Source organism: Elephantulus edwardii, unplaced genomic scaffold (assembly GCF_000299155.1).
Source record: "Elephantulus edwardii isolate Elephantulus edwardi_28Jun2011 unplaced genomic scaffold, EleEdw1.0 scaffold00026, whole genome shotgun sequence".
NCBI lineage: Eukaryota > Metazoa > Chordata > Mammalia > Macroscelidea > Macroscelididae > Elephantulus > Elephantulus edwardii.
In genome coordinates, this window is record NW_006399776.1 from 4526756 (window position 1) to 4538167 (window position 11412).

The 11412-nt window shown below is 36.2% G+C and overlaps 1 protein-coding gene across 2 annotated transcripts in view; it reads left to right on the forward strand.

The window, feature by feature from the left end:
* The window catches only part of TMEM87A (transmembrane protein 87A), a 53506-nt gene that overhangs the window by 9614 nt on the left and 32480 nt on the right, over positions 1-11412 (forward strand). For both annotated transcript variants that reach the window (XM_006882979.1, XM_006882980.1), the window contains exons 3-6: positions 4106-4191; positions 8306-8419; positions 9156-9209; positions 9293-9337. In XM_006882979.1, coding sequence (XP_006883041.1) covers positions 4106-4191; positions 8306-8419; positions 9156-9209; positions 9293-9337 — 299 coding nt within the window. The remainder of the gene's footprint in view (positions 1-4105; positions 4192-8305; positions 8420-9155; positions 9210-9292; positions 9338-11412) is intronic.

Genomic DNA, 11412 nt, shown 5'->3' on the forward strand with positions numbered 1-11412 from the left:
CGCAGGAGAGGAAGGCCCTCTATGAGGTGGATTGATTCAGTGACTGGGATAATTGGGATGGGAGTGTCAGAGACAGTGCGATTGGCACAGGACAGAGCGAAGTTTAGGGGTGTTGTACATAGGGTCGCTATGAGTCGCAAGCGACTCGACGGCACATAACAACAACAACAGTGTAATTCCTTTCTCTAAGCAATCTTAACTGTGAACTTTATTTTTCTTAGTTAAATGACCAGTTAATTCTGTGTGTGTGTGTGTGTGTTTGCGCGCGCGCATGCATGCATATGTAGACACACACATACATTGTCTCCCTCTCTCTCAAGAGGCCTGATTACCTAGTGGTATAGAGCTGCACTACTGACCCAAGGCATACAACAACAACAACATGTATATACTACATATAGTCAGATGACCTCGTTGATTATAATTAAATGTATGAGTTGATTTCCTGCATGTTATGTAAGTTTTTCTGCTTGTTAGATGTCTGCTGAATATACAGCCTAAGTTTGACAGGCCATTGGCTCTATATTAATACATTCAGTAAGTCTTTTATTTACAAAAGGAGTGCTTTACCACCTGGATCTTTTGAGGAGGAACGTCAGAGTTATTATCAGGAAATAAGGCTTATGTAGAACAAAACCAGCCTGTCCAGTGGGAAAACGTCTATATTTCAGTCTAAAATAACCCATTGTATGTTCAAGAAAAGCTTCCTTTTAGTTAAGAATGCTTTTATTTTAGAGACTAGATGACCATGGGCAATTTAAGTTAGTATTCTGGGATAAAAGTATAAAGCATTCCTGTGTTCTTCTTTGCCTATCTTTCTTTATAAATAAACAATGTGGGTCATATTGGATCATTTATATTTTTAATCAGTTATACTTATTAGTGTTAAGTGAGAACGAACTCATAGCTGACCCTCCAGTGGGCTTACGAGATAATAATTCTCCTCAGAGGTGCTGATGTATTTGAACTTCCAGACAGACAGGGCCTTTGTGTTAATAATGCAGCTTTCTTCATGGACAGAGTTCCTAATAATTTATCCTTTTTGTTACGTGCTACTAAATTGAAATCTACTCGTCCCCATAAAGATACGTATAAACCTAAACTGACCTTCTAGTGGGTTTTCAGAGGCTGTAAAATTACACGAGAGGCAATTGCCCATCTTTCTCCCAAGGAGCAGCTACTGGATTTGTATCACCTTGCCCACAAGGCCACCAGAGCTTCCTTTCATTTATAATTAGTCGTTAAATATTTATTGTGTACCTGCCAGGTACTGTTGTAGACACAAACGTGATATAAAAGGTCTCTCCTCCCATTAGTGAAGTGGAAGAGGACAAGGGGAATGCATTTGTGAAAGTGTAATCTGCTGATTTATGACTTAAATTTGTTTTAAATTCTATCTGCTCCAACACACTGACCTTTCCACCTCACCCCCATATGGTGGATATGGATAATTTTTAGGGAAAACAGGACTTTAGTCTTTTGGATTAACTTGTCTTATTTTTTGTTCTGTCCTCTTATTACAGTGTTTTCATCTGATGACTGTTAGTCCAGGGTATATAACTTGAATATTTTGAATTGTCAGAATTTTATTGTTTTTGATGCATTTGAGACTTTTTAAAGTTTACAGTCTTTTTGTTACTTTTCACTCTCTCCTGTTTATTAAGGCATTTAGTTCAAATCCACCAGCAGGGAAATGATGTGTAGTTTCTTCACCTGTGATGTACTGCTTGAAAACCTGCTGGAGGATCAGCTAAGAGTTGGTTCTGGCTTGTGGTATATAAAACAACAGCATGTTTGCACGTTGTTTCTGATTTTATAGTTTCTGTATACAGTGTACATCTTTCAGTTGAGTAAATAAAATCAAAATAAAACAACTACCAAAACCCCTCCAGTTGCTATTAAGTCAGTTCCAACTTGTGGTAACTCTGTAGAGTTTTGGTTTGGTTTTTTTTTTCAAATTTTTTTTTCTGTAGAGTTTCTTGACTGTAGTAGTTAGTGAAGCAGATTGCCAGGCCTTTCTTCTGTAGCAGGGCACATGGGTTTGAATTACCATCCTTTAGATTAGTAGTCAGCACAGATGTTTACCCAAAGGTATTTCCTTTGAATAGAAAGTATCCTTTTCATTGTCTCTTAAAAAAACCTTTCATTACAGAGTTGTAAGTTACATAATTAGGATACTTTTACAGCCAAGTTTTCTTCAGACTTCCTTTTCCTTTTCCTGCCTTTGCTAACCAGGTTTGCTTTCTGTTTGTTGTTCATAGTATCTTGATAATCTTTCAAAGTCGAAGCTGAGAATTATCCCTTTATTATAAGTATTGTGTATACTTCATTTGACAGCCATGTGAGTTTTGATTGCCTTTTAAGATTCTTAGTGCTGGTACTCCCTGCTTCTCCAACAAGAATGTGGCTTTATATTATTTTAAAATAATTCATCTTAATAAATTATTTTCCTGTTCTTCACTTTAGAAGAATATTTAAAGTAAAGAGAAAAGGAAATTGGTAATTAAGTATACCTCTTGTTAAGTAGCACTGAAGGGAGGTTCCTACTTGTAATTATGCTTATCTTTGTCACATTTGCACAAAGTAAGTGGTTTCTAGTATATTTTCCCTTCAGTAGGTGGAAGTCGCCATTATGAGCATGGCATAGGACCAAGCAGTGCACACAGGGCTACTGTGAGTTGGAATTGAATCAGAAGGACTGAAGGACAACAACAGGTGGTAGCAGAGAGAAAATGGAATTTTTACTTCCTTAAGTGATATATATAGTTATAAAGTTAGAATTGCACTCTTACATCTTTAGACTAATACCCTTCTGCACTAGAATATTGTGTTCTAAACTAAATTTAATGAATTCTGTGAGTCTTCCCTAGATTTTGTGAGCTTCCTTGAAGTTCCTCTTAAAGTGGGTTTGAAAAAATCCAGTATCTTTATCTTTACAATTTCTTTCCTGCATTCACCAATCAGGTTTGCTTTCTGTTTATTGTTCTTCCTATTCAATCTTGATATCTTTCATGATGTAAGCCATGAATTTTCCCTCAGTATAAATATTATTTATACCACTATTTGACAGTAACCTGAGTATATATAGCCTTTTAACATTCCTGATGTTAATGCCCTGCCTTGCTGACTTAAATGTAAATTTGTAGATGATCTCTAATCAGTGAGTTACCCATGTAATTATTTGGTGTTAATAGTTTTTTATACTTGGTGCTCAGCTCAGTAGATATCTCAGAATGGTAATAGAAAGTATCTTTAAATTAAGGCAGCTTTATTAGATCTTCCTCTCCCCCCTAATTTGTTCATTTGTTCTGTTGTTGTTAGATGCCTTCAGGTTGGTACCACCTCACAACAACCCGGTGAACAGCAGATCAAAACTTTGCTCTATCCTACTCGGTCTACAGTCTTCTAGATGCTCAAGCTCTTTGTTGCAGTTACTACTGTTGAAGGTTTTTTTTTCTTTCACTGACTTTTTAGTTCTTTCCTAAGGACTGATCCTTGCTGATAGTGTACCAAAAGTAGGAGACAGAGTTTCACTAGTCTCTAAGGCACACATCAGATACACTTTGTCCAAGACAGATCTGTTCATTCTGTTGGCAGACATCAGTTCTTTTTTCAGTTTTCTTTGTTATTCTTACTTTCATGTGCATGTGAAGCAATTGAAAATACCATGGCTTGTGTCAGGTGCTCCTTTGTCTTTAGATTAACATCTTTACTCTTTAGCATTTTAAAGAAGTCCTTAACAGCAAATTTGCCCAATGCAACATGTTGTTCGTTGTTATGTGCTTCTGACTCACAGCAACCCTATGTACAACAGCCTTAAGCTCTGCTGAGCTATCCTGTGCCAGTCTTAATCTAGTCACTGAATCAAGCATAAAAATGGTTCAGTTAAGCCTAAAAATGGCTTAATAGCTACTGCTTTGTATAAACAATAAAACCTAACTTTTTTAAATAAATGTTCAATTTTTAAAAAATATGTCATTATATTTGAGATTGAAATGTCTTTGTCTGATTTAGGAGCAAGAAGCAAATGAGTTATAAAGTAGCAGTTTAGGAAAGTACCTTCTTTGTGATCATCTTTTATTTACAAACTTTTCTTTTCTTACAGTTGATGGAGAACCTTGTGATCTATCTCTGAATGTAACCTGGTATCTGAAAAGTACTGACTGTTACAATGAAATCTTCACCTTTAAGGTAATGATTGTAGAAGTTACAGCTTTTCCTTGGGCCATACAGATCATCTGGTCTTAAAGCCAGAATGTCATAGAGAAGAAAAGTGTCATATTATTCTCGAGATACAGAGTTGGAATTAGAAAGTGCCTCTGAATTTCCAGATCTATGTCAGTAGTTCTAAAAATTTTTTTTCTCTTTTTCAAATACCTTAAATATTTTTCTTTAAAATACTGACGTTTCCAAAGAAATTTTGTTTATGTGTATTAAAACACAAAACCCACTGCCATGTAGTTGATTCTGACTCATCATAACTCCTTCCATTAACTCTAAGCTGGACGTCTTTACAACAGGAGATTGCCCATCTTCCTTGCATGGAGTGGCTGGCAAATTTAATCACCGACTTTTCCGTCAGCAGCCTAACACCTAAAGAACTATACCACCAGGACTCCTCTATAAATACTACAGAATTAAAAATTGAAGACTAGGCTTGGAAAGACATATCTAAATTTTACCATTATAATTAAATTACTTCATCAAAGATATACTTAGGTGAAACTGGCATTTTAATTTTTTCCCTACTGTGAGTTGGACTATGGAGACTACAGTGCCACACTCTTAATTGATTCTTAATAAGATGCAGCAGTTTTACCCACCATTGATTTTGCAGCAACAATGCAAGAGAAATAACAATAATAAAATGAAATAATTTTAACCTTTTAGATGCTGGCAAAAGATCTTAGAGACACCCAGATAAGATATCCGTGGACCACACTGAAAATTTTTTGCATTATATTACACTTAGCATTGAAAATACATTGCTTTGGTTAGCTCTGGTGGCCTAGTGGCAAGAAGCTGCACTGCAATCTCAGAGGTACACGGTTCAAATCCACCAGATGCTCTGCTGGAGAAGGAGGAACAATCTCCTCCTGTATCAGTCAGATCTCATTTGATGGTACACACAAAAAATAATGAAATAAAATTAAAAACAAAAAAGAAAGAAAATACATTGCTTTAAGGTAGAATCTTCTGTTAAAGACTTCATCAAAGTTCTGAAGAGTGAGGATGTCAGTTCAAAGACTCAAGTGTGCCTAATCCTAGTCATGGTCTTTTCAGTTACTTCCAGTTGCTTCCTATACATCTAGAAGTAGGACGGGGAATAATGTTGACAGAAAAAGAATCAATGGTTTTGAGCTGTGATGTTGGAGAACAGTACTCAATATCCTATGGACTGCCAAATGAGCAAACAAGTCTGTCTTTGAGGAAGTGGCAACCAGGATATTTCTTAGAGGCAGTATACCTCATATACTTTGAGCATGTTGCTAGGAGCCAGTCCTTTGAGAAGCACAACATACTGGTGTAGAGTTAGCGCAAAAGAGAAGAAAACTCTCAACTATATAGACTGACACAGTGACTGTAACAGTGGGCTCAGCAAATCAGGGATGGTGTTGATGACAATAGGATAAGGCAAGGTTGAGATAGGGTTGCTGTGAGTCACAGTCCTCTTGATGGTACCTAACAACAATACCAGGAGAATGTCTGTTTGTGTTTTATTGACTGTACAGAGGCATTTTGGCTGTGTGAATCATAAAAATTGTGGCGAGCATTGGGAAGAATGGGAATCCCAGAACACTTACTGTGTTCATGTGAAACCTAGACCTAGACCAAAAAGCTGTTGTCTGAACAGAGCAAGGAAACACTACATGGTTAAAAATGAAAAAAGGTACATGTTAACAGTTACATTCTTTCTCCATACGTATCCAGTACATATACTGAACAAATAATTTTAGAAGCTGGACGGTATGATAAATAATATGGCAGGATTTACAGAAAACTCATTGGCACCCTGCATTAATGCAGATGACATGACCTTGCTGAAAATGAAGAAGAAATACTTGTAGAGGATCAAAGACTACAGCATTCAATATGTATTACATGTCACCATCAAGAAAACAAAAATCCTCACTGCCGAACCAGTAGGCAACATCATGATAGGTGGAGAAATAAAGATTGAAATCGTTAACAATTTCGTCTTGCTTGGATCCACAGTCAACACTCTGATACCATCAGTCAAGAAATCAAAAGATCTGTTACACTGGGGAAATCTGTTGTCAAGGACTTCTCCAAAATGCTATGTCAGTTTAATTTCAAAGATGCGCCTGATCTAAACCATGATCTTTTCAGTTACTTGCTATGCATCCGAATATTGGACAATGAATAAAGATAAAGAAAAATCACTGCTTTTGAATTGTGGTGTTAGACAGCAGGAGTATTGAATATCCCTTGTCTGCCACAAGAACAAATGTCATAGAGGAAGTGCAACTAGAATGCACTTGCATTTATAATCTGTTCTGCTCAGGTTAGTAACAGACTAGTTATTAATAGGCAGAAGTCAACAATGTCCCAAATGTTTGATCTGCTGTACCACTCCATGATTTCTAACATCAGCTATTCCTCTGTTCATTTCACCTACTTACCATGTCCCTTGGGTTCTGTGGTTTTCTGGAAGGTCTCACAGAAATGCAAACCTGTCAGGGAAATGATCCACGTGAGTGTGGGTGATGTAGGCTGGTGTTGCAGAGTCTGATGGGTGATGGGCCAGAATTCTGTGTCCCAGTAACATCCCAAAAGCATGTGAGCATTGAGCTTCCATTAGCTTATGTAGACCTCTAGTACAATGAATAATTCACCACAAAAGTAAAAAGTTAATCAATGACTAGGAAACCCATTTTCAAAAATAAACTCTTGTCAACAGAGCACCTTAGAGGCAAGAATGATGAAACTTTGTCTCTCCTACTTTGGTCATGTTGTTAGAAGAGGCTAGTTCTTGAAAAAAGACATTCTTGGAAAGGTGAAGCATCAGCAAAAGAGAGGGAAACCATCAGCGTAGTGACTGCATCACTGGGCTCAAGTACATCAGAGATGATGAGGCTGGCAAAGGATAGGGCAAGTTTCAGATCCATTATTTCTAGGGTCACTGTGAGTCTTAGTTGACTTGATGCCCTTAACAAGGTGGAATTTTTCAGACTTTTTCCATTCTGTTTGTCAAACTCTTAACTCGGTGCTTTTTAGTTAGCTCTAACTCAGTGACCCTCCAGTGTGTTCTGAGGCTGTAAATCACAGTGGAAGAATATTTTTCATCTTTATCTTGTATAGCTGGTGGTGCAATTAAACTGCTGGAGAGGCTTGGTTTTTTAAATTAACAGTGTAACACACTCCTATGATGCCACCAGAGTTATCTGCTCTGTTTCTAGAGCCCTCTTGAATAATTTTATTTTTTTTATTCCTCTTAGGTTCTTGAAGTTCTTTTCAAGGATAATTTGACAGTCTTTTTAAAGCGCTTATTATCTCTTTTTTTCCAAACCTAAGCATTTTGAATCTCTGCTTTATTTAAAGTATTAAAAGTATCACATTCTATTCTTTTGGTATCAGGGATTGTTTTGGCTTTTGTTAAATAACATTAGATATGTATTAGATTGATAGGAAGGGAAAAACTGGAAGGGTTTAGGAGGGAATGTTAACAGCTCCAGAGTATGGTTTGAAATATCTTTGATTTTTTCCCCCCTGTTAGTTAACTGCTTGTTTGTCAGTTTGTTGATATTGTGGTTCACCAATGTCATCTATGGTGGGTGCGTTTCAGTGGAGCTTCCAAGCTAAGACACACTAGGAAGGATGACCTGGCAACTTATTTCTGAAAATGGCCATTTAAAGACCTTGTGAACAGCAGATCATTGTCTGACACAGTGCTACGAAAAGGGCCCCTCAGGTTGGAAGGCGTTTAAAATATGTTTAAGGGATAGCTTTGTCTTCAAAATAGAGTCTGTCTTAATGACATGAATGGTGAAAGACTTATAGGAACCTTCATTTGCTGATGTGTCATGACCCAAAATGCAAAGAAACAGCTGCAGTATCCATGAATATTTGAAAGATGTAATGTTAAATGAATCTAGGAAAATTGGAGGTTGTAGAAAAATTAAATGGAACACATAAAGATTGTTATCTTATTCATTGGTAACCTGAAATTGACTAGTATTGGACATTTTCAACTGGATAGTTACATGGGTTGTGCGTGATGATATTGAAGAGCAGTGTTTCTTGTAAATGGTAAATACTTTATATTTTATCTCCCCCCCCCCAGGCTGAAGGCGTAGAATCCTATTTGGAAAAGCTTAAGGAAAAAAATGGCTTGTCTGGGAAATATCAGACATCATCAAAAGTGTTCCAGAATTGCAGTGAACTTTTTAAAACACAGGTAGTGTTTGGAAGGGGTTTGAAGGAAGTGAGGGGTGTATTTTTTGCTATATCTCTTCCCCCCCTTGCAAAAGTTAGAAGTCTGCTTTAATATGTGTGTCTAATATTCATTTTCCTCATAGAAGAAGGATCTTGTTTACTTTGTAAAAGGCAAACCCAGATTTTTTATGTACTTCTTCGTAGCTAGAAATCTTAGGACTGAATGTTGTTTCTACTTCAAAAGCTTTATAACTATAATCTTCAACTTCCTCTGAAATGAGAAAGAATTGTCTAAGATCTCTTTTATCTAAGTATATCTTATATTTAAGGTCTTGCAATTCCTAAATAACTATAATCTTTATATAAAAATTAAATACCCATTGGTGATATTTTTTAGTTCTTGGCAGGGATGTGTTTATTTCCTTGTTGCAGTTAATTGCGAATCATTATAGTTAATTGGGAATCATTTTGTATGTTAGTGACATGTTGTACTGTTATGCTATTTGGGGTTTGTGATAACCATGTTTTTATATTTTAAACTGCATTCCTTTTTAATATTATTACTTTATTCATGTGGTTGATTTGTGTATCATAAAACATTTGCCATTTCAGTATTCAAACATCATGTTTGATCATCACCTTGATTAGTTTCCAGATTTTTCTATTACCTTTAATAGAATCAATGTCAGCTAAACATTTGAGTCTTCCTTTCTGAATATTATAAATTTTTAAATTAACTTTGATTTTCTACTTTGTAGAGCTTTTCTGGGGATTTTGTACATCGACTGCCCCTTTTAGGAGAAAAACAGGAGGTAATTGCTTTCTCTTTTTTATATTTCTGAGAGTTAAATTAAAAATTCTCAATTAATTTTATTCCTTTTTTTACTGTTTAAAGGCTAAGGAGAATGGAACAAATCTTACATCTATTGGAGATAAAATTGTAAGTGTATATAAGAATTTAAAATATATGCTGAGAGAATAATTTGAAAATACATAAACAACACACATTTCAAAAGAAATTAAAAAATGGAAGTTATATATACAAAAATGTTAGTAACCGTTACTATTAATGGTAATGGTGGGAATCTTACTTTCTTCCCTGTGTTCCTGTATTGTCCCTGTTTTCTACAGTAGTGCCTTCCCTCTCTCTAATAACTTTCTTATGCACATCTTTGCTTCTGTAGCTAAAAACCTGTTATGGTTTATTTTCTAGCAGTTTGGTGTTAATACACAGAGTATATGCATATTATTCAAAGTGAGATTTTGGATATATTTTGTGTGATTTTTTTTCTTTTTGCTTAATGAGTAATTTTTCCAAAGTGACAGACATGACACTGGTTCATCATTTTTGTTGACTGCCTAGTGTTTCACTTCACCATGATTTTTATAATTATATCCTAATTGTTAGACTTTTGAGTTGTTTCTAGTTTTTCTTAGTATGAATAATATATTTAGAATGTCTAGCCACATGTTGTTGTGTTGTTATGTGCCATCGAGTTGCTTATGATTCATAGTGACCTTACGTACAAGAGCCCTAAAGCCTACTCTATCCTGTACCAATCTCACTGTCTCTTACACACCTACTCCCATTACTCCAATCACTGAATCGATCCCTCTCATCAAGGGTCTTCCTTTCATGCGCCATCTCTCCACCCTGCCAAACATGATGTCCCTCTCCAAGGAATGGTCCCACCTTACAACATGTCCAGAGTATGTCAGATGAAGCTTCAGAATCCTTGCCTCCAACGAGCAGCCCCCAGTTTCACCCTCTCCAAGACAAACCTGTTTGTTCTCCTAGCAGTCCATCGTTTATTCAGCACTTTTCTCCAGCACCAAAGCTTGAAGACATCCATTCTCTTTCTGTCATCCCTAGTCACTGTCCAGCTCTCCAGTGCATAGCATGCAATTGTGAAGACTATGGCCCGGATCACGTGCACCTTAGTCTCTAACCTGACATCGTTGCTTTCAGTACTCTGGAGTGGTTCCTGACAGCTGACTTTCCCAGTGAAATTGGTCTCTTGATTTTCTGGCTGTTGGTACCAAGAGTGTTGACTGTTGAACCAAGCAAACTAAAACTGTTAATTACATGTACTCATTTATAATACTTTTTTTGGACTAAATTTCTAGAGGTATAATTTCTGGATCTAAGTAAAAACTTTTTTTCTGTGGTTTATTAATTGCTGAACAGAAATGTTGTGGCAGTTTGTGATTCCAGCAAAGTAGGAGTGACTTTGCTTTTTTCTTCTACAATGACAGGTATTACTATTATTATTATTATAAATTGTATTTGAAAACCCAAAGTGTAACATTCCATTATATGTATATGGGCTATTTGTGCTTTATTCAGGTGTTTTCTGAGCCTGTTTTTCCTTTTCCTTGAGGCTTGCACCCTAGTCTCAGTGATCAAAGCTGAATGAAAGAAGGCCTTGGTTTTTTTGTTTTTTGGTTATTTTTTTTTAAATAAACCTTTTATTTTATATTGGTTTATTTATAAAGTTCATATACATTGTTTTTCACACCAGATCTTTCCAATTTCTGTTAACCACCTTTCCCTCTACCCATCAAATTGTGTGACCATATGATTACCACCCTCTCCCATCCTTACTTCTTTACTCCCCCTCTTACTGCCTTGGACCCTCGTTCACATTTTACTAGTTATCTTTCTATTTCTACAATGATGGTCTTAAGCAGTATTTGTCTTTATGGGACTAAGTTGGTTTACTTAGCGTAATGCCCTCTAGTTCTTCCCAAGTGAGATAGTGATTTTCAAAATCATTATTCCTGCATGCTGCGTCATATTCCATAGTGTGAGTGTACTCTAATTTCTGAATCTATTTTATTGTGGTTGGACATTTGGGCTGTTTTCATTTTCTTGCAGTGGTAAATAACACTGCTATGAACATTGATGTACAAATCTCCATTTGTGCCTCAGTTCTCATTTTTCTCAGGGTATGTGCCAGGCAGTGGAATGAATGGCTGGGTCTTATGGGATTTCTATGTTTAGCTTTTTCTTTT